Here is a 22,781-nt window from a genome sequence, read left to right as displayed (position 1 = left end):
GCCGGCACCCTCCCCCCCCGCAGACACCCCCACAAGAGCCCAACTTGAAGATGGGCCCCACCTCTCCCCAGATCTTCCTGTGTGGGTGGCCGGCAGAGGGCAGGAGGGACTCTGATGCTCAGAGGCCAGCAACGTTGCTACCCGCTAAGGAAGGCGAGGGAATCTCGAGGCAGAGTTCTCAGCACCCCTGGCAAATGTCAATTCCCAGATTTCTTTGCGAGGAGGAGCCATGACTATTATAAATGTGTAGTGGAGATAAACCCTAAAAGGCTCGGTGCACGGCATCAAATGGACAACCAGGAAGGTGGAGGGCAAAGCACGAGAACGAAGCCTGACCTTTACCCCCTTTCCAGTGCCAAGCGCTTCCTAATGGAGGTAGTCCTCATGAGGTTTTTATTCAGTGTGCTTTGTTGCTCTGAATCCATCCCCCTCACACACCTTTCCTTTGCAACACCTCTTCTGAGGCGTCTTGCTGGTTCTGGGAGAAGATCTGCTTTGAAACTGGTTTCATTGTCACCCCCACCCCAAAAGGAACTCCTTGTGGGTTGTGGTCTGGCAAGCGTGCGGAGGTGTCTTGACAAAGAATTGCCCATAGAATTTTATTCCATAGACATAAGCTTCGGTTGCAGTGGCTGCTAATTTGGCTTCCCTTCTCCTGCCTCTGTGCTAACAGAGTGAGGCAGACATTCGTTTCAGCTTTCGAGAGAGGGCACAAGAAAGGAAAGTCGGAAGAAGCTATCGTACGCTCAAGACGAGACACCTGGCCAAATTTCTTTTTAAAAAAACCAAAACCAAAAAAAAAAAAATGTTTAATACTGTTCCAGACCCTCACAAAATACTGATTCAGGATGAGAAACTCCACAGGTGGTCAAGTCCACGAGAATCCTCCATCCGGCCCCCTCCCAGCCTCCAACCCCGGCTGCTGCTCTTTCCAGAGGACCTCCTCTCCCCGGATGACGTACAGAGCACAAAGCAAACTTGGCGACAAAAACAGTACAAAAGTTGCTGGCGGTGTTGGGGGAATGTATGGCAGAGATCCGGCCCAGCGTTGGCTGCAGCTGATGCCCTGGTCCGGGATGTCTCAGCAGAACTGCAAGAAGTTGGTAGGATTGGAAAGAGTCAGCCAAGATGCCTCTGATTTTACCCCAAAACACAGAAGCAGCAGAGAGGGCTCTCTGAAGAATGACCGGATTTGATTTTCTTGCTGCTGCGCAATATTGGCAAGGAAGGGAAGGAACTTGGGAAGACAGAGAGGGCTGAAAGGGCAGGGAGAATGGCCTGAGAGTTGTGGTTTTTTAAATTGAAAAAAAGTCACACTCTGCCTACTGGAATCCCATTGCAGCCATTATATGTCATGGACTATAAACCTTTTAGGCTGCCTGCCGAGGTAGGACTGAACACAGTACTTCTGTCTGCCAATGTGATGCCTTCCATGTGTTGGACTACAACTCCCATCATCCCTGAGCACTGGCCATGCTGACTGGGGCTGATGGGAGTTAACAGTCCATCAATGTCTGCAGGGCAATGCATTGGCTAGCCCTGCTATAGACAGAGAGAGAGGCAGAGTGTCCTCAATTAAAGATAACAAAAAGACCGAGCCACAGGAGCTCCATTAAAAGTGGTCTCAATATGAACATTATTGAAAATACAAGCTGGGGTCACTGTGTAGCAGCAAACCTGGGCCAATCTGTAAACAACAATCCAATCCAGATGATAATAGTGCATGTGAACTATAAAACAATTATCCAAACAGCACGGGACAAGATCTACCGTATTTTTTGCTCTATAAGACTCACTTTTTCCCTCCTAAAAAGTAAGGGGAAATGTGTGTGCGTCCTATGGAGCGAACGCAGGCTGTGCAGCTATCCCAGAAGCCAGAACAGCAAGAGGGATTGCTGCTTTCACTGTGCAGCGATCCCTCTTGCAGTTCTGGCTTCTGAGATTCAGAATATTTCTTTTCTTGTTTTCCTCCTCCAAAAACTAGGTGCGTCTTATGGTCTGGTGCGTCTTATAGAGCAAAAAATACGTTATATGATCTATGCATATTCTCTAAGTGCCTGAAGGAGTACAAAGCAACACTGGAGAGCTCATCCTACGATGTTCGGGGAATTGTTTTATTCTTCACACGTGCCATTTCATCCGGAGAAGAGGTTGGTGGAAGACCCTGTGACGGAACTGCAGGTTTTTGCCCTTAGGGCAAATAAATAAAGGGAGTTAGGCATGCTTACCTTCCAGCGGTTCCCACACTCATTGCACACAACAAAAGTGGTCATTGGCTCGTCTGAACTGCGGGTTTGCACCTGTGTCGAAGGAAGGAAACGCCAGAGGGTGAGTGAGGTCTGTACTGCTGGTCTCCAAGGCTTGCCCTGTAGCAGTCTTTCCACATCACCTCCCATCATCTGCACTCGCTTGTTTGCCCGCCACTCGTTTTGGAATTGAAAACTGGTGCTCTAGCCAGCAGCAGCTCCACAAAAACTTGTTCTGAGGATTTTGGGGAGGGGTGAGAAGGCTTCCCCGCTGTTGGCCGTAGCAAAGCTACCAGTTACAACCCGTCCTGATGTTGCCAGGGATGGAAGAAAACCCAAACAGTCCTTTCACTTCCATCAGTAGAAGCGGACAGCTGTATTGTCCTTTCCCTCAACTGGCCTGGTACAAATCTGGACCCAATCCTGACGGAACTGATCCTTCCACAGAGAAGCTGAAGACCCTCACCTCTCAGTGGATTTCATGAAATGAGGGGGTGTTCAGGACCTCAAGAAGCAAACCAGCAGGTCTTTCAGGGTGCCCTGTGCACACCTGGAGTCTCACCTGGGTGTAGGTGCAGTTCTTTTTCTTGCACTTCCCGCAGGTGAAGAGGTCAGTCTGGGTCCCTCCCGTCTTGGCCATCTGATGCTCCCGGATGGCCTCCTTCGTCATGGCCTTCCGGATTTCTTTCAGCTCGTTGCTGGCCATTTCCTTTCAGGGAAATAAGATAAGAGCACCCGCTCAGTTTGGCTTTCTCTCTCTCTCTTTTGTTTTTTTTTTTAAAAGAATACTGCTTTATTTAGAATTCAACAATAACAAAGGGAAAAACCACAGCAATTGCTACATCAATTCATTACAATTAACCAATTTTAACAATATATAAATAGTAATAGCAAAATTACACAACATCACTTTTAACTTACTGAAGTTTTCATATTACACTTTTATCTCTTTCTCTCTCTCTTAACAAAACAAAAAGAGAAAGACCAAGAAAGGAGGCAAAATAAAAAAAGAAGAGGAAGAAGAAGGGGGTGGAGGAAAAAAGGGGGGAGGAAAAAACAAAACAAAATAAACACATTTGACTTCCGATTAGACTCATTGTGTTATTATTTCTACTATTTTTTCACACACATTTCCAAATTATTGTATTGCTTTGTTTTCGTCAGATATCAAAAACATTATATTTGTTGTTTTACAAGGATCATTCTATTTCTGCCAGGAGATATTTGTTATTGTAATGTTTTTCCAGGTACTCTTTAAAGATTTTCCATTCTCTCTGAACTTTCTGTTTTGGATAACCTCTAATTCTCCCTGTGCTCAGTTTGGCTTTCTCAATTTGCACACTAGCGAGCTGCATTTCCGCCAAACGTGTTCAAAGACACTCTATAATGAACTTTTGTCCCACACGGTCATCAGAAACCATGGAGCAAATGAGCTCCCCCCTGAAAGAGCTATGATCTTAACCTTTTTGGTTCCACGGTACAGCAGGAAGACTGAGAGGGGGAAAGCGGCAGTTTTAAACAACAGCAGAAGCTTGAATAAAACAGAGTTTGGAAGACACTGGTGGTGGTGGGAGGCGGCAGATTAAAACAAGGTTTGAGTACGGCACAAGGGGGATTGGGAAAGGCTCTGCTGTGTTCGATTCTGCGTTGTTACCATCACTGCTATTTCTTCTTGTTAAAATTGTTTAAGATGCACATGCACAACCAATCAGTGTCTCTCCTTCCCTGCTTTACTCAAGCTTCTGCTGCTGTTTAAAACCACTTTTCCTCTCAGTGGGGCAATGGTCACACAGAGAGAGAGACCCCTCTTCCGTGCCACCAAGGCCTTCCCTTAAACCTCCTCTCCACACTTACGGCAGACATGAGTTTTCTCCTTCCTGTCCCTTCCTCTGTCCCCTGCCTGCCTTTAATGGACAATGAAAACAGAATGATGCTGGACCCGGGCAAATATAGTATAGAGGCAACCAAAGGAGAATAAAATACAGAGCGAGAAATTCAGTGTGCTGCTACAAACGTCCCATCAGTACAGCATCTCTGCTTGCCTCATGGAGACATCTCCTCTCGTCCCTCTGCATGTGGCTTTGGGGTTTTCCCACCCACCCCAGAGCCAATGGGGGGGCAATGGGGAGGGAAGAAGGCGGAAAGTCCGGCTGAGCTAGCAGAAGTTCTTGCAAGGGCTTCCATTAATAATAAAAAAAAATTTTATTTATACCCCGCCCTCCCTAGCCAAGACTGGGCTCAGGGCAGCTAACACCCGGTATAAAAACAAATTGATTGAAATGCAACTTAAAAACAAGATTAAAATACAACATTAAAACAATAAAATATTAAAATACAGCCTCATTTCAATGGAAACTAAATTCAAAAACTTTTTGGGGGATAAAAACGTCAAGTCTTCACCAAGGCTAACTTTCCAGACTGGTCCTACATGGGCCAGAAAAAAGCCAAGGAAGTCCCCAAATAGGAGTTCCATCATAGGAGGGGAAAGGAAAAAAGAAGAGGGGGAGGGAATCAAATTGATTCCAAGCCGAAGGCCAGGCCCGAGCCTCTAATTGTGAGTCCCACACCTTAAAATACAATACTTTATCCTTTTAAGGTTTTCTCCTGAGGATGCATGTCAGAGCTGGCCCAAAGCATTTGACCCCTCTGCAAAGGCCTTTCCCCTCTGTTTATAGACAGTAATTTTAACCCTACGCTGGATATTCTTCCTTATCAACGGCAGCCGTTTAGAATTTTGGTACCAGAACAGCATCTTTGTAAGATCAGGCCATTTAGTAGACTGGAGCAAGTCTCACTGGGTTTTTCAGGCTATGCAACTGTCCATCTCACCTCTGAGGTCATCACTGCAATTTGCTCTGCACTGATCACTCCACACAAGACATTCTTTCGGAGGTCAGGATTCTTGGAGTCCTTGAGGTTGGAGATGCGGCTCCTGACCCGGTTCTTGTACTTCAAGTCTGTGTTCTTGACATCTTGGTATATAAGTTCAGAAGCCGTTAAGGAGCACCACCGTCAGGTTGCCTTTGCCCAGGCCCCAGCTCCAAACGTGTTAGCCTAACAGTCTAAATCAAGGTTTGGGCATCATGGAGAGCTCTGCATCAGCAGAGGAGTCCTAGGACCCTGAGGATGGAAGAGATCACCTTGGAAGCCCCTCTGCTAGGCACCTTCAAAGATTAAGAGGAGGAAGACTGCCAAGTGACCAGGAAGCCTTCATTCCCTGCTCCTGAGGTTTCCTAGCCCACATTCTCCTCTCTGGGAGCTCTCTCAGCACCTTTACTACAACACCCTTCACAGGACAATAGAGAACCCATAGCCCAGGAGCTGGGAACAGGATCCAGCCTAACCCCCACAGGCCAAATTTGACTACCCATCTGTCAATCGGCTGATATTACAATGATGGCAGGCGACACAGAACTTTGGAGGCCCGACAATCAGCTGATTGTTACTTGAAAGAGTCGTGTACACCTCTTTGCAAGCCCCTTACTAAGAGCCCTGCACTGCCTCGTGAAGTCCCAACAATCAGCTGACAGTCTGTGTTTTGGAAGGAAGGTGTGTGATGCTTCTGCAGCGCCACCAACCAGCTGATCATCAAGACTTTGGAAGCACTGAGCTTGGGTTCGGCTGGTCTAGGATCTGAACTTGGGGTCTGCAGCACTTCCGGAGCCCCAGCCCAGGCAGCTTTTGATCTGCCCACATGACACCAGGTGACTGGCAGGTGGGTGTGGCTTGATCAAAATGGCTTGGTGAGCCAAATTATTACAGTCATACCTTGGGTTACAGATGCTTCAGGTTACGTTTTTTGGAGTTGTGGACTGCCGAAACCCGGAAGTACCGGAACGGGTTACTTCCGGGTTTTGACGGTCGTGCATGTGCAGAAGCACTAAATCCTGCTTTGCACATGTGCAGAAGCACTAAATCGCACTTTGCGCATGTGCCAAAGTGCCGAATCACAACCCACGCATGCGCAGACGCGGGTTGCGAACGTGCATCCCACATGGATCACATTCACAACCCGAGTGTCCACTGTATTATTATTACATTGTCGATGACTGGCCTCTCAAGTTAAGCTCTCCTGCTGAACTTATTCTTATCTCTGGCTCCCAGAGTGTCCGGCTTGTGGTACTCCACTACTGTTCTGCCATTTACCTAAATGCGAGGGATTCTTGGTAACCTCAAAAACTACATTTCCCAGGATTCTTTGGGAGGAGGCCCTACTAAACTGCTTTTAAGTGTATCATGGCATAGAGAGAGTTTAAAGTGTGAGGATTGGGAGTTTGCCTTTGAAATAGCGGCTGCCCAGAAATCCCCTATGCCTCCTTTCTGATGCTACAAACAAAGCAAGGATATATTCTTCAATCTGGCCTGCAAGCTGCTCGCAGTCGGCACCGATGGTCACATAGTCATCTGTGAAGAAACAAGAAAACCAAAAGGTAGCCAAGACTACATTCCCTAAGCAAGCTGTTGCCTTCACACTTTGGCACCAGGTTCCCGCCGCACTGAACCAGAGACTCGCATTTCATGTGCCCATCAGCGCCATTTGTCTACATACAAATTTATGGGGTTGGACTAGATGACCCCTGTGGGTCCCTTCCAATTCCACGATTCTGTGAAAGCTCAGAATTTACTAGTGCTCGCTATGAACACCAGCAAACACGGGCTCTTTTGAAAAGGGCACAGATTCAGGAATGCAAGGAAGACGATGCTGATGGAAAGGAGAAGAGGTGAGGGAAGGACTCGCTCCTTTGCGCCTTACTGTCCATCTGGAGAGCGGAGGTCAGCATTTCTCTGCATTTGTTGCGCACCGTATCGCATGTGACAGGCACTGGTGGGAAGGTGGTGATCTTGGGTGTGGTGGGGGTCTTCGGCGGGTCCTGCCTTTTGGCGGAGCTGGAAGAGAAATGAAGCTGGTCAAAATTCCTCTGCTCATTTTGCAGAAGTCAAATCGTGAAAGTCTAGGAGGAAGGTGGGCTTGCAGCTGGTAAAGGACCCCTGGATGGTTAAGCCCAGTCAAAGGCGACTATGGGGTTGCACCGCTCATCTCGCTTTCAGGCCGAGGGACCCGGCGTTTGTCCAGAGACAGCTTTTTCCGGTCCATGTGGCCAGCATGACTAAACCGCTTCTGGTGCAACAGAACACCGCGACAGAAACCAGAGCACACGGAAACGCCGTTTACCTTCCGCCGCAGGGGTACTTATTTATCTACTTGCATTGGAGTGCTAGGTTTGCAGGAGCTGGGACAGAACAACAGGGATTCGAACCGCCAACCTTCTGATCAGCAAGCCCAAGAGGCTCAGTGGTTTAGACCACAGCGCCACCCGCATCCCAGTTGGAGGGGGGGGGGCTTTGAGTGAGAATTCAAACCAGCCTTTGACGTCCTTGAACCATCCAACTGATTTGGATTGCATCTCCCTGACTGGGTCTGATGGGAGTTATAGCACTGGCTTGGCAAAGGCTGATTTTGAGTTCCATAAATCAGTTCACACAAGCTTCGAACAATCCAAAACCTTGAGAAACCAGTGCAAATAGATGTAGAGTTTCTTAGCTGTTAAGCTTTTGCCCGCATCCACTGGTCAAACAACTGCCAAGTTCCTTTATAGTTGTGGTGTCCATTCTAGCCTCTTAATTTGGGCTGCACTAACTGTACTTCCAGGCACAGCACAAAGGTACAGTGGTGCCTCGCAAGACGAAATTAATTCGTTCCGCAAGTTTTTTCTTCTTGCGAGTTTTTCGTCTTGCGAAGCACAGTTTCCCATAGGAATGCATTGAAAATCAATCAATGCGTTCCCCTCTTTTGAAGCAAGGGGCGGAGAGGAGAAGATCGCTTCTCCCCCTTGCCGCCCCTTGGTTCAAAAGGGGTCCGGGGAGAGAGGGGAAGGCGCTGCGCCTTCCCCTCTGTCCCCGGAGCTTGCGGGGCTGGCAAAGGGGAGAAGCGATCTTCTCCGCACCGCCCCTTGCTTCAAAAGAGGTCCAGGGACAGCGGGAAGCGCAGCGCGTCTTCCCCGCTGTCCCCGGACCTCTTTTGAAGCAAGGGGCGGCGGGGAGAAGCGCTGCGCTTCCCGCTGTCCCTGGAGCTTGCGGGGCAAGCTTCGTTTTGCGAAGCAAGCCCATAGGGAAATTCGTCTTGTGAAGCAACTCGAAAACGAAAAAACCTTTCGTTTTGCGAGTTTTTCGTCTCGCGAGGCGTTCGTCTTGCGGGGCACCACTGTAGCCTAATTATAGAACAATATTACAAGGTAGCCAACATCCCGCATTTCTGGAACTGGAACCAGTTCAGAACGTGCACAGCCTCTCCTGATTCAGACATTGCAGAAAAATATTGCTGATGTCATCTCACCCCAAATCTCCTAATAATCACTTTCAATGATTTTATCTAGATCAAGGGTGAGGAATCTTTCTCCCTAGAGCTTACACGCAATTGAGCATTTTCAATCATGAACAGGTGTTCTGGAAACAGTGTGAAGCATATTCCTAAAAATAATTTTATTATTTATAGAACATCCATCTTGACTGGGTTGCCCCAGCCACTCTGGGCAGCTCCCAACAATAATTATTACACACACACACAGTTTTTTAAGAAAAGCATGGGTGGCCATGTGGGGAAGGGGGTACCCCAGGGTTAGGGATGGGATTGCTGAGTTTCTGCACCCTCTTCAAACTATTCCCGGGAATTCTTGGGGGATGGCCAGGTTCATGGCATGCTGCTAAAATGACAAGGGGCTTAGAGGTCCCTTCCAGCCAACTGTATGGCTTGCACTGAAGCTTTCCGTGCACAAACAGAACAGCTTTCCGGCTGCGCAACAGCACATCACCTTCCCCATGCAGTTCCTCCTGTGCCCTTAAATTTGATCTGGAGAATCTAGAGACTCCCATGGAGCAATTTTGGGGGTGCACAGGGTGGGGGGAACTGTAGGAGGGAAAGAGGAAAGCGAGTTCCTGTTAAACGAGCAGAAGTCCGCTTGTGCAACGCTGGATTCTGCCCTATTGGTATATGAACACTACAGCTTTTAAAGTGACTTAATTACTTTTTTCTCAGGAAGTCTTGGGAAGTGGAGCACTGAGCAGGTCTACGGAGGGGATTGCAGAGTCCTCTGCATGCTCATCAAACCAATTCCCAGTATGAAATCAGAGAAGTCTCCTTGGCAGGTATGCTCTGCAATTCCCTCACCCACTTCTGCTATAGCCATTTTTGCTTTGTTTCATTCCCACAGAAAGCAGGAACGTGAACAAAGGTCTGTAAGCATTTATCCCTCTTGCAAACCATGTCAAGAGCTCCCAATCTGGGGACCCCCTCCCACACTTTCACGGCACCCAGGATAAGATTTAGAACACCCCTGATATGCTTGTTTCCTTGTGGCATCAACATTAGCTCCCATCCTATAATCATGAGAGTTGGAAGGGACCCTGAGGGTCATCCAGTCCAACCCCCTGCAATGCAAGGAAATGCAAGTTATCCCTTACAGGGATCGAAACTGCAACCTTGACATTACCAGCACCATGTTCTAACCAACTGAGCTACCCAGTTGCATTAATCTTCCAGTTCATCTGGTGTCGTATAGTTCCACCTTTGGCAGTGAAATGAGAGCAACAGGTTCTGTCGCTGAAATCTCCAGATAGGTTTCGGTCTCCCATCTGAAACTGCAGAGAGCTGTTGTCAGTTAGTGTAGTGTATATCTGGTGCTGGAGGAGAGTCTTGAGAGTCCCATGGACTGCAAGAAGATCAAACCAATCCATTCTGAAGGAAATCAGCCCTGAGTGCTCACTGGAAGGACAGATCGTGAAGCTGAGGCTCCAAGACTTTGGCCGCCTCATGAGAAGAGAAGACTCCCTGGAAAAGACCGTGATGTTGGGAAAGATGGAGGGCACAAGGAGAAGGGGATGACAGAGGATGAGATGGTCGGACAGTGTTTTCGAAGCTACCAGCATGAGTTTGACCAAACTGCGGGAGGCAGTGGAAGACAGAAGTGCCTGGCATGCTCTGGTCCAGGGGGTCACGAAGAGTCGGACACGACTAAACGACAACAACAAATTGCCCTCTCTGGTGCTCAAGTGAGGGAAATAAGATAAGATGACAATTTCATACTAAATTGTGAAATCAAGCTAGTGAGAGTGGCTGTAATCCTAACGTCATTTACCTGGGAGTAAGTCCCAATGAAGTCATAAATGAGTAGGCTTGGTTGGACAGTGGCTTGGTAGGCTTGGACAGTGTTCTCAAGCTACCAGCATGAGTTTGCCCAAACTGCGGCAGGCAGTGGAAGACAGGAGTGCCTGGAGTGCTCTGGTCCAGGGGGTCACGAAGAGTCGGACATGACTAAACGACTAAACAGCAACAACAACATCTGGCTTGCAGGCCAGATATAGCTTTCAGAGGGTTCCCACTGGCCCACAGTTTATCCTCATTCCCCCCACCTTGAACACCCCCCGGCACCGTTTCCTGCTGGTTGCAGAGGGATTTCTCTCCCTCCCACCCCGCCAGCCAACACAGAAATGCAGCAAACTGCAGGTGCAAAGGCCTAATCCTGATCAGGAACATAGCCTGTGTGGCGGTTTTGACTCCTTAGCCCCCTGGAATTTGCACTGCGATGAGCGACAAACTCCAGAGCTCCTCCTTGCAAGGCTTGGTGGCATCAGAAGCCTTGCTTGTTGCTTAGCAGCCACATCTTTACCTGTACCATACCTGCCGTCACGTGTCAGGCGTGGGCCAGGTGGATGTGGTTTGGGCAATAACAGCTTTACAAATTTAACCCTGCCAGACCCAATTTGGCCTGTGGGCAAGGCTTCCCACTGCTGCTGTAGAGGGTAATGTCTCTACACAGAGGCCTCTAGTAACTTCAGTCATGAGGGCAACCAGCTGCCATAGGCGACACCACTGAAATATGATGCATCAGCACCGGGCAAACTAAGCTCTTTGACAGCACTTTCTTCCCAGTGAATGGGTCATTTAGAGGAACAACCAACATACTGTGACTAGTGGACTGCCATCTCTAGAAACCAGGACTTTTCAGTCACAGCATCAACCCTCTGCAATAATCTCTCAATAGATACCTTAGAAAATCCATCTGTTGGATATCTCGCACAAACCTAAAAAAACACAATTTGTTACAGAGACCGGTTTGGATACTTGAGAGAGTTATCCTTCTCTGTTTGTTGACTAGCAGTTTTAAAAGATGGCACTTTTACAATATATCTATGGTATTCTGACCTATATTTGCAGTGTTTCCAATTTTATTCACAGTATCTTCTGATTTCCGTAAACTGCTTAGGAATGTTTGCCAGAAATGTTAAGAAATAAGTAACTTTCTAAATAAAATGTGCAGGGGACATCACTACAATCTCCCCGTATGCAAAAAAAAGCCTCCACTTTCTCCTATGTCCCACTGTAATCTCTCTGTAATCCATGGCCCCATGCTGAGATAACAAAGTTATACAGAGATTGTTTCGATGGCTAAACCACAATCCATGTGCTTTGAAAGCAATTGCCGGGCAGCTGTAAGAAAAGGCTGCAACAGATCTCCCAATGGGAATGTCAGGTCCCAGATTACGGCCACCCAAAAGCAGCAATTTTCACATCGCTTTCCCTGGAGCCATTCCAATAGCTTGGCTGGAACGTATAAATGCTTATTACAACATCTTGCCACCTTCTGCTAACTCAAGTCAGCACTGCTGTTTGAATGTCCATAAAATGATATGCTCAAGGAAGCTACACATGAATGGCTGTCACTGGATTTGGGCAAGTGTAGGACTGGTGCTCCAGCTCCGAGTGTGAAACCTTTTGTTGCTTCCCAAGGACAGCCGGCCTACTCAGAAAGCCAGCGTTCCAACCTGGTCAGAAGAACGCTGCTGCATTGAAAGCCAGTGTAGTTTGGTTGGACCATCCATAATGATCTGGGCAGGATGCAGAATTGATCTGCCTACATCGCAAACAGTTAAAAATGTCTCACTACACTTTTCTTTATGCCAAGACACAGTAGATGGGTGTGGCTCTTCAACCAGTTTATTTGCTAGTCTGTCAGGGCTTGATCAGACCAGCGAATGACCCTGGGTTTTTCCACCCACCTTTTATTTTGGCCTTCCTCTACCATTGCTCAATTGAGCTGCTCTATAGGTCTCCACGAAATTAAAAGACACCTGCTTCTTGGGAGAAAAGCAATGACAAACCTAGAAAGCATCTTAAAAAGCAGAGACATCACCTTGCCAACAAAGGTCCGTATAGTTAAAGCTATGGTTTTCCCAGTAGTGATGAATGGAAGTGAGAGCTGGACCATAAAAAAGGCTGGTCCCCAAAGAATTGATGCTTTTGAATTATGGTGCTGGAGGAGACTCTTGAGAGTCCCATGGACTGCAAGAAGATCAAACCTCTCCATTCTGAAGGAAATCAGCCCTGAGTGCTCACTGGAAGGCCAGATCGTGAAGCTGAGGCTCCAATACTTTGGCCACCTCATGAGAAGAGAAGACTCCCTGGAAAAGACCCTGGTGTTGGGAAAGATGGAGGGTACAAGGAGAAGGGGATGACAGCGGACAAGATGGTTGGACAGTGTTCTCGAAGCTACCAGCATGAGTTTGACCAAAGTGCAGGAGGCAGTGGAAGACAGGAGTGCCTGGCGTGCTCTGGTCCAGGGGGTCACAAAGAGTCGGACACGACTAAACAACAACAAATAGGTATCTAATTTGCACTTCCTCTCCACCAAGGCTGGGCGTTTCGGCTTTTCAACATTGTGCTTATCATCAGCCAAACATCACGATATAGTGACACATTACGATGTTGAAAAGCAAAGGGAGGAACAAGCTGCGTCAGCCCCAGAGCCTGTGAGATGCCAGGGTGAAACCACCTCAACTCCCTCAGCAGGAGTGGCGGCAGTTTCACCTCCAGGCGCTGGCAGCAGAGGGACCTGGGAGCGACGGTGGTTTCACCAGTGCCATTGCACTCTGGCCCTCAAACCAGTGCAATACATCACCATTTATGGCACCCTGATCCTCATTTGATTGGAAGGTGGCAGCTATACAGAGTAGCAGATGGAGCTTTCAGCCCCATAGTTCGATCACAGCCAACAGAAACAATGTCTCCCCCCCCCCCCGATTTTACAGTGTGCAAGTTTTAAACAAACATTTCCTAACACTTCAATGCACATGGGAATCAGCATTCACTGGCATTCAGAGGAGCTGTTGTTTTTAATTAAAATAATTGGGACAGAGGAAAACTCAAAACACACAGCTGCATTTTGTCTCAAGAAAGCCCAGTGACACTATTCTCCTGAAGAAGTAAGTAAAGGCTTAAGCCTGAATGATAGGTGCAAGTACTGAGAGTGCTGCTACCCTACAGACCACCATAGGAACATAGTTCAATGAGGCTAGTTCAGTGAAGTGGCTGCCCCTATGGTTCTGACCATTTCAACCTCACCAACACAATTCGGAAAAGGGTGGGTTACTTACACTGAGATAGTTGGGCATGCTCAAACCTCATGAGAATCGTGTTCTTCTACAACTGATGTCTACCAGTATGAACCTAGCCTAGACATCCTCTGCATATTTCCCAACCCGACAAACTAGGAAATGGAGCAAAATAATGGAAAATCTCAACTTCTTTCCTTCCTGGTTGAACAAAATGAAGGTTCTGCCCCCTGTCACTGTGGAGTACAGTCTTTAAGCTATAAAATCAGTTTCAGGTAAAGGGTCAAAATCCAGAGAGGTTTACAGAAGGCACCCAATGAGGAAGCAACCGCCAGTAGCTCTGAAGGCTGCATGTCTTGTGTCCAGGAAGAAACACATCACCCCTTACTGCAAAAGAGAATGGGCCTCACATGGAGGGCTGGTCATTTCCGACCCCTGGCTATTAGGGCTGTGTGCTGGATTCGAATGAGGCCAGAGTCAAATCAGGCATAGGTGTCCGTCCTTAGGCGCTGGAAAAGTCATGTAAAGACAGCCACAATTTCCACAGGTCAGGTTGGATTGGCCCAGAGTGATCTGTGGTTGGCAGGGGAGAAGACCTCAGGCAGGAGGAACAGGCAGGTTGGGAACAAGGCCACATGAAAGAGGCCAGGACCTACACTGGTTAAGGTGGGCTCAGCACCACAGCTCTTCTTCCTACCTGACATGACCCCATCCCCACCTATGCAAGGTCAATGCCTCTGTTCAATAGTTGTTGGCTGGAGGCATAGATCCTGTGGGGTTCAGGTGCTGCTTAGCAAGAGGCTTTCCTGTGGGAAAGCAGCTTATGAACCAGCAGCACCACACAGAATCGGATACTCCCGTTTAACAGCTGTTAAGGGTAGGGTCTGATCCTCCCAGATCAAGTCCTGTGCAGAGCCATGCGCCACCAATCTTTTAAAAGGTTTCTTATGAGATTAAAAACCCAGAGTCCCGCCCCCATCCCTGAATTGCTTGGGGATGATTCTAGGGTGGGGGGCTCCTGGGGCAGGGCAAATCACCCTGATCCAGGGTCCACAGGGCAGATTGCTATTAACAGTCTAGAGAAGAATGGTATCGACATAACCTGGAGCTGAGAAGTTGCGGGATTGTTGCATGACATACACTTTCTATTTAAATAGAATTTTGTCCCATTGTTCTGCCTCAGCTGAGGAAAAAAGGACAACTTCTCTTTTGGTGTCAAAACTAAGTGGAAAGTGAAAACAGGTAAGTGTCTTGTGGCACCTTAAAGACTTAACAAATATTCATGCATATTTTTATTTTATAATATATACAGTGGTACCTCGCAAGACGAATGCCTCGCAAGACAAAAAATGCGCAAGACGAAAGAGTTTTCCGTTTTTTGAGTCGTTCCGCAAGACGAATTTCCCTATGGGCTTGCTTCGCAAGACGAAACGTCTTGCGAGTTCTTGCGAGTTTGTTTCCTTTTTCTTAAAGCCGCTAAGCCGTTAATAGCCGCTAAGCCGCTAATAGCCGTGCTTCGCAAGACGAAAAAACCGCAAGACGAAGAGACTCGTGGAACGGATTAATTTCGTCTTGCGAGGCACCACTGTATATTATACGCACACATCTGCTGAAGTGAATTGTAGTCCATGAAAGCTCATGCCATAATAAAATTTCTTAGACTTTACAGTGCCAAAAAGCATTCTGTTGCTTAAGCTGCAACAGCCTAACACAGCCACCCCGCTGGGTAAGTGCACTTGGGGGAGGGAGGAGAGTACAGGTTAATACGTGGGGGAGGGGGGCAGAACCCAAACACAAAATAAATCAACAAAAACGGAAGTGATGTTTTTATTAATAAAGGATGAGCATGAGAGAGAATAAAGGAGGAATGAAGGTGAATCAAATAATAAACAATGGTAATCAAAATAAACTCACAAAAGCCACTGTGTTTTGTAGACATTTATTTTTTCTCCGTTTACAACTATAGCATTTTTTAAAAAAACACAACATGATACCACACTGATAGTTCTATCTGCAACCACTATTTTCTATTCCTCACCATCATGAATTAAGGGCAGCCTTAATTTGACTATACCAAGATCAAAAAGTTTCCCATTCCAACAGGCAAAGTAAAGAAATCAAAATTAATATCAAAAATGGAAGAACGTTAGGGGCGGGAAGAGGAATACGATGTGCAAAAGTGCCACCTCTGGCTAACGGGAAACATTATTACCTTTGGTCTCTCGAGTCGCCACTCTCCTTTGAGGAGGAAGTTGGCAAGGAGGAATTCTTTTTCTTCTCGTCACTCTTATCCTCTGAGGCATCTGAATGCGGGGGAAAGGAGCAATGGCAAAGGAAGCAAGAAGTAGAAAAAGTTAAATCAAGAGGAGCTGCAATCTTCTCTGCAGGGCATATGCCCAAGGTTGCTGGCATTTGATCACCCTTAAGTGAGCTTCTTTAGTGGCTCGGTCCTATAAAGTTCTAAAGCAACTGTTCCTAGGACAGTGTGACTACTTGATGTGGCCACGAATCAGATGGCCTTTCCCCTTCTGCTCCAGGACCGGTCATCTGTCACATGACCCTGCCACACAAAGCAGCTGCTAAGACCTCAGCTCCCACGTTTCCTCACGAGATGGCACACTCAGAAAACAGCTTTAAATTTTAGGAGCAGGGCAAATGCTGTGACTCAGCTTACACACTCAACTAGCACAATTGTGTTCTCTCAGCTTTCCCACTGCTTTTGCTGCAGGCACAAAGGTGGTTTTGTCACTAAAGCAGGCAGAGGAAGCCCCAATCCCCACCTACATGCTCATTTCAGCAACCTATGAGCCTCTGAAAATCAAACATGGGTACAAGCAAAAAAAGGAGAGAGAGGAGTGGGCTGTTGCTCCCCCCCCCCTTGGCAGCTGATTGACCACTAATGGCCACAGATAACTGGGGTAGACAAATCCTTGCTCCAGTCTAGGAGGGCTTATCTTACGTTCTTGAGAATCTATCCAAACATGCTTAGTCCCTCACCAAGGAGTTTCTTCCAGGCCTTGATAAGTGATTTGGCAAGTGCGATCACATCTTCGTCTGTGCTTTGCTTCCGGAGTGCATTCACGGACATCCCAATGCGAGTGGACTGCAGATCGTGAAGGAAGAAATCACCAGGTCATCATATGACCAGCTAGACAGAAATCTCCACAACAAGGAAACTAGTGGCCCAAACAAGTCGAAGCATCAATAATTAAAGCTAAGACCAAATCTCAGAAAGGGTTGCACTAGCTTTACTCCATGAAACAGTAATTGTAATGCTGTGTGCTTTATAATCCTTTTATCATTCATCACAGCAAGAATTCTCCCCTCCCCTCCTTACCACATAGGACCTTGATTTTGTTCCCCACGGCTCTGGGACATCAAGGACTTCTTACAACTAGAGACAGGACATAGTCCAAACACTAGAGCCCAGAGCGTCATGCAAAGGAACTGATAAGCAGCAGGGTCGGGACAAAAGAAAATAAGCACTTCTTTGTGCAATTTCTCGTTCAGTTAAGGAATTCATGGCCACAGGATAAAAACTAGAATATGGAACTTTTTTTCTCTATGGCTCAGGAAAAAAGAGAAGTCTAGTATTGGCTTCTAGGCATAGCAGACACAAGGACAGTCTCCATGATCAGAAGTAGGATTCTGAGAGACTGCTGCTGTTGGGGGTGGCAGCCACTCTCATGCCGCGTGGGTGGATTAGATGGGCCTGGTCTGATCCACAAAGGCAGGTTGTATGATCAGTTCGGCTACCAAACACAGAGATTGCCACCCTTTTTTTGGCCCAAGGGCTGCAGTCGCCAGTAGCCAACCACCCAGGGGTATCATGTCAGAGCCTTCCGCTTCTCCCCAGCTGACCTTTGTTGAGCAACGGGGGGGGGGGGTGGTCATGGTCTCCTCCTAACTCATTAAATCCAATGTCTACATATTTTTTCTTTTTGTTGAATCTACCAAAATTGGGAGAGGATCTTGGGGGGGGGGCATATTAGGCCCCTGGGTCACACACCTGTAGATGGGACTGCTTGAACTTGGGATTGTCTGCCTGCTCTACTACTGAGCTATGGTATTCCAATATGTGACCGTGCAGCCTACATGAAACAGACTAGCAGGTGTAGAGGGAGAATTCACGCTGGCAGCAGGGTAAAAGACAAATGGCATCCATCAGCATGAATTACCTGCAGCAAATCCAGGGTTATTGGCATACTTTTCAGCTCCTTCAGCAAATCCATTGCCCCTTCCTGGAAGGAAAAGGAATTCAACAAATTAACAGAAACTGACAAGCGAATTAAGTCCAAATTGCTTCTATGTGATCATCAGATAACAGGCACAGCAAATTAAGAATGGAATTCCTCAAACAGGTCAGTTGCGTCTAAAATCCTTTCTCGAAAAGAAAGATCCCCAGCCGAACCAGCAATTTTTGTTGCAGATGACTGCAGCTGTAAACCGTGTAACATTTCACAAATCAAGATAGATTCCAACTTTTTCCACTGTGAGGGGATTTTCACTCTGGCATGGATCAGTATGCGGCTGAAAATGCAGCCATTGCAGTGTAGGAGAAAAGCATGTTTGAGATATTCATTACATGTATATAATTTAGAAAATATTTCTGCACCAGCAAAACAAGCTGGAGTTTCCAAACCCAAAGACTTTTGCATCTGTCTGGATGAGGAGTGAATCACCAATGCCAGCCAAATGGAAGGCTGGATCCACAAAAAGGGCAGGGTGGGGGTTCACAAATACCAAACAAAACAGACTTCATGAGCTGGCGGGGCTGCAGGGAATTAAAAAAAACAAAAGCCCTCAGATGATTTATAGAAATTTAGAAAATGAGGTTAAATAAAACCAGAGGTTTTTAATGATCTTTAATAAAGCAGTGGCACCTGGTACCCTTGAATCTGTTCCTCCGCCTCTCAATTGATGAAGGAATCTGCACAGGCTGATTTTTTTTTTGCAGTGCTAACCAGACACACATCAGCCTGGAATCTATCAAGACTGGTCAGCAGCTCCTCTGCCCATTCCATCAGACAGGGAATGACTTGCTTAGTTCAAAGAGTAAATATTCTGGACCCCTAGAAAAAGCAAGCTCTCTAGTGACCAACTGCAAAGGCAGAGAAAGAGGCCTAACCCGACAGACTCACTGCCTTTTGATCTCTTACTCTCCATAAAGAGGGTCTGTTTCATCTCTGAAAGGGATGCAATCGCCAGAACAATCTGACAAGGAAAGAGGCCATGGAGAGCTCAATCTGAGCAAAGCTGCAAGGCCCAGGAACTACAGCAATATCCAGAATAAACAATCTGCTCTTTAACAAAGCTCAGTCCATTTTCAGCTTTCTGAAAATCCGTTCGAGCCAGGCATCCCAGAAAAAACACAGGGAGGGCCAATTTCTGCTTTCACTGAAGGATTTTTAATCGCTTCTTTGAATAGCAGTATGGCCAAGATAACAGTAATATCCAAGAATTGGCTTTATCCCTTCACCATGGGCCATTCTGACCCCACATAAGGCAATCCAAAAGGCAAAGGCTTTTTTTGGCCACAGAGATTAGGCCAGTGAAAGATATATTGGAGCTCATATGCTATTTTGAGCATCTTTGCGAAATACAACATGTATTGCAAGAAAATGAAAACTTATTGTGACTGTTTGTATTTAATAGTTTAAAACGTTTATTTTGTACACTGCCCTTGAATCAAGCCTGATGAAGAGTGGTATATGAAAACCGTTTAAATAAACTAAGCCAAACAAAAACAACTCAGTCTGATTGCTACAAAGACAGCAGGAGGACTCTCTGCTGCTCTCAAGGAGGCGGGAAAGACTGGGAACAATTAGTGCTGGAACAGTACGCATTCCTTGTCTGGGGGGGGGGGGAATCTGCATTCTGCTCTCTGCATGGAAAGGAAGGGAATTCTAAAAAGTGGGGCACCCAGAGGAACTGGACAAGAGAAAATGGGGTGTCTTGTCCACTTTTAGTTCTGGGTCCTGGCTTCAGTCCTTTCCTGCCCAGCCCGCCACGTTACCTTGAGGGTCTAGGGGCGCCAACAGAAAAAAGGCTCCACAACCCTAGTCTGGCTGTTTTAAGAAAAAGCTAGAGCACATTTGAGGCACCTACACTCACCGCCAAATCTATACTGCTACTCACGTTTCTTCTCTCATTCACAAATGACTGCCAACTGTACAAATCAACCAACTTTGGAATGAGCAGTGCTGTCCAATCAATCCCACAGCCTGGAGTCTAGACACCCAGATGTAGCCCCTGACATCTAGAAACAGTTCTTTGCCAAACCTGCTAAAAAGTATGCCTTATTGCTTGAAGAATGGGTTCAAGTGGAAAACAACTGCCGATAACAGAGAAATGTTGGTGTCCAGAGATGGGCATGTATGGATTAAGGTGACTTACCTCAGGCAGCTCCATCTGCCATTACTGATCTATGAAGACGTACAGGTCTTATTTCAGAAAGCGCATCATACGCACGAATCTTTTTCAGTCTGTACCTGAAAGTCAGTCTCTGCTTCAAGGCATGAATTAAAGGGCTGTAAGAGATCTGTGTATTCTTTCTCTCTTTGCAAGCAGGATTGTGCACTACAAGGTGAAGAAGCAGGATTGCAGAGGCGATGAGAGCAGGCGCAGCAGCCCTCACCCTGTATGTACTGCTTTAAATCAACAAGAGGAGCCTGTGGCCCCTTAACATGTCCTGAGACTACAGTTCACATCTGCCCAACCAGCACAGTCAGTGGCCAGGGATGATGGGAATTGTAGTCCATGAGCACTAGAGGATAGCACTGTCTCCTTTTTTAACAGTACAGTGGTAACACTCCGGAATGGATCCTGTTTGCATCCTGAGTAGAATGTAAGATGCAATTGCGCATCTGCGGGTCGCGTTTTGCCGCTTGCATGCATGTGACGTCATTTTGAGCATCTGTGCATGCGTGAGCGGCGAAACCCAGGAGTAACGCACTCCGTTATTTCTGGGTCGGCGCGCAGCATAACTTGAAAACGCTCAACCTGAAGCACATTTAACCTGAGGTATGACTGCAGTGCATAGGGGCCTCAGGCACTCTCCCAACATCAGGAACCTTGAAAAGTTAAAGGGGGTGGGTTTTTCTAGGTGGAGCTTACAGGAGCTTATTTCGACTATGGCAGACCAACATGGCTACCTACCTGTTACTAGAACCCTGCGAGGTAGGTCAGGCTAAGAGAGAGAGGTCAGACAGTGTGGGCTGTACCACTTCAGCTGCGGGGGCGCTCACCTCAGTGAAAGCTCACCTATAAAAATGCCCTCCGCTTAAAACTTACACATAAGCAAATCCTAGCACTGGCTATACAAATCAATTTATATAAAAAAATTCCTTCCAGTAGCACCTTAAAGACCAACTAAGTTAGTTCTTGGTATGAGCTTTCGTGTGCATGCACACTTCTTCAGAAGAAGTGTATCTGAAGAAGTGTGCATCCACACGAAAGCTCATACCAAGAACTAACTTAGTTGGTCTTTAAGGTGCTACTGGAAGGAATTTTTTTATTTTGACTATGGCAGACCAACACGGCTACCTATCTGTAACTGAAATTAATTTATGTTTGTACTGGTAGAGTGTTCCATCTCAGGAGCCAACCCCCCTCCACATGACTGAAGTGGTACAGCCCACACTGCCTGACCTCTCTCTCTTAGCCTGACCTACCCCACAGGGTTCTAGTACCAGGTAGGTAGCCATGTTGGTCTGCCATAGTCAAAATAAAATAAATTCCCTTCCAATAGCACCTTAGAGACCAACTAAGTTAGTTATTGGTATGAGCTTCCATGTATCTGAAGAAGTGTGCATGCACACAAAAGCTCATACCAATAAATAATTTAGTTGGGCTCTATGGCGCTACTGGAAAGATTTTTAAAATTATTTTATTTTATTTATTTTGTTTTGTTTCATCTACCTCGCAGGGTTATCGCAAGGAGGAAAAGTTGCACAACAGCCAAGGATGGGCAGGATACAAATGCAATACGCCAGCATAAAATGAAATGAGCATATGCAAATAAGCACTGCACAGGCCGTTATTGAGGAAGAGGGGAAGAGCAACCCTTCCTAACCAAGGGAGGGGGCGTGGCGAAAAGCAGCATGCAGAGCAATAGGCGGGCGCGAGGGCGGAGCCAACTGCCGGGGAGCGGTGGGCGGAGCCTTCAGTACCTGAAGAGGGGCAAATGGCGAGGCGGGCTTCGGCCGGCGGGGCGGAGCTAAAGGCTGGGAAGAAGCAAGCGAGGGAGCGTCGGGGAGGCGAGATGGGCGGGGCCACGTCTCCGCGGGGTGGGCGGGGCTAACTCCCTCAGGGCGGCGAGGGGGGCGTTGTGGGCGGGGTTAAAAAGCTGAGGGATGGGAATGCAGATGGACTGGTGGGCGGGGCCAATGCTTCACGAGACGCGGGCGGGCGGTCGCCATGGAGACCAAGGCGGGGGGGGCAGGGCGCCCGCTCCCTGGTCAAAACGAAAAAACGGAGGGGGGGAGACAGCCGTTACCTGAGGCAGCTGAGGCGAAAGGCGGGGCTTTTTTGAAAAAGGCAACGGGAGCGCGCGCGCGCGCCCCACCGAGGGGCGGGGCCACGGTGTGGTGTGTGTGTCTTTGGGGGGAATCTTTCAGTCAGCGCCAAAAGAGGCTCACTCACCGCGCTTTTCTTGGCGACCATCTTGTCCAGCCGCTTGGCGATGCGCACGACCTCCTCCTCCCCGCCCATGGCCGCCGGCTGCTCGGCTCGCCTAGGGCGCGTCGCGATGCGGCTGAGGGAGCCGTGCCGCAGTCCGGCGGGCCGCGGTGAGGAGCCGACGAGCTCGCACGCCGCCGCCTGATTCCGCCGTGCGCGCCGGCCCGAGGCACGACGGGAGACGTAGTCCCGTCGCGCCCCACGGGCCGCTTCAAGAGCATGGCTGGGCGCGCGCCGGCTACACTACCGCTCCCAGAAGTCAGCGCGCGCGGCACTGTTTTGGTCCGTGAAGCATTGTGGGAGTTGTAGTTGAGCGCTGGGCTCTCCCCCGTGGTCGGCGGCTGAGAGGAGGACTACAAGCCCCATCAAACGCCTCGGCACAGCTACAGCTCCGAGCGGGTTGTGCGAGGCTGAGGGGAATACTAGATAGAAATATTTCGGGCGAAGAAGACGGCGCTGCTGTGTTTAATT

The 22,781-nt window shown here is 47.8% G+C and overlaps 1 protein-coding gene across 2 annotated transcripts; it reads right to left on the bottom strand.

Annotated features, from left to right (window-relative positions):
* Positions 1-769: 769 nt before the first annotated feature.
* Positions 770-22,566, bottom strand: TCEA2 (transcription elongation factor A2). Of its 2 annotated transcripts, none has more exons than XM_083507707.1 (10): positions 22,275-22,566; positions 17,810-17,872; positions 16,629-16,734; positions 15,844-15,934; positions 7,000-7,133; positions 6,594-6,650; positions 5,076-5,230; positions 2,809-2,955; positions 2,229-2,300; positions 770-1,090 (listed from the first exon to the last, which is right to left on the bottom strand). In XM_083507707.1, exons 1-10 carry the CDS (start codon positions 22,341-22,343, stop codon positions 1,082-1,084), a joined length of 903 nt encoding a protein of 300 aa, XP_083363833.1. In that variant the 5' UTR covers positions 22,344-22,566; the 3' UTR covers positions 770-1,081. The 2 variants fall into 2 exon arrangements, with proteins under 2 accessions (XP_083363833.1, XP_083363834.1); XM_083507708.1 differs by lacking the exon at positions 22,275-22,566 and adding an exon at positions 19,770-19,792.
* Between the last annotated feature and the right edge of the window lie 215 nt (positions 22,567-22,781).

Source organism: Podarcis liolepis (genome assembly GCF_965112155.1).
Source record: "Podarcis liolepis genome assembly, chromosome: 6".
Classification (NCBI taxonomy): Eukaryota; Metazoa; Chordata; class Lepidosauria; order Squamata; family Lacertidae; genus Podarcis; species Podarcis liolepis.
Note: the sequence above shows the minus strand (reverse complement) of the source record. Positions and strands in the feature narration are given on the sequence as shown.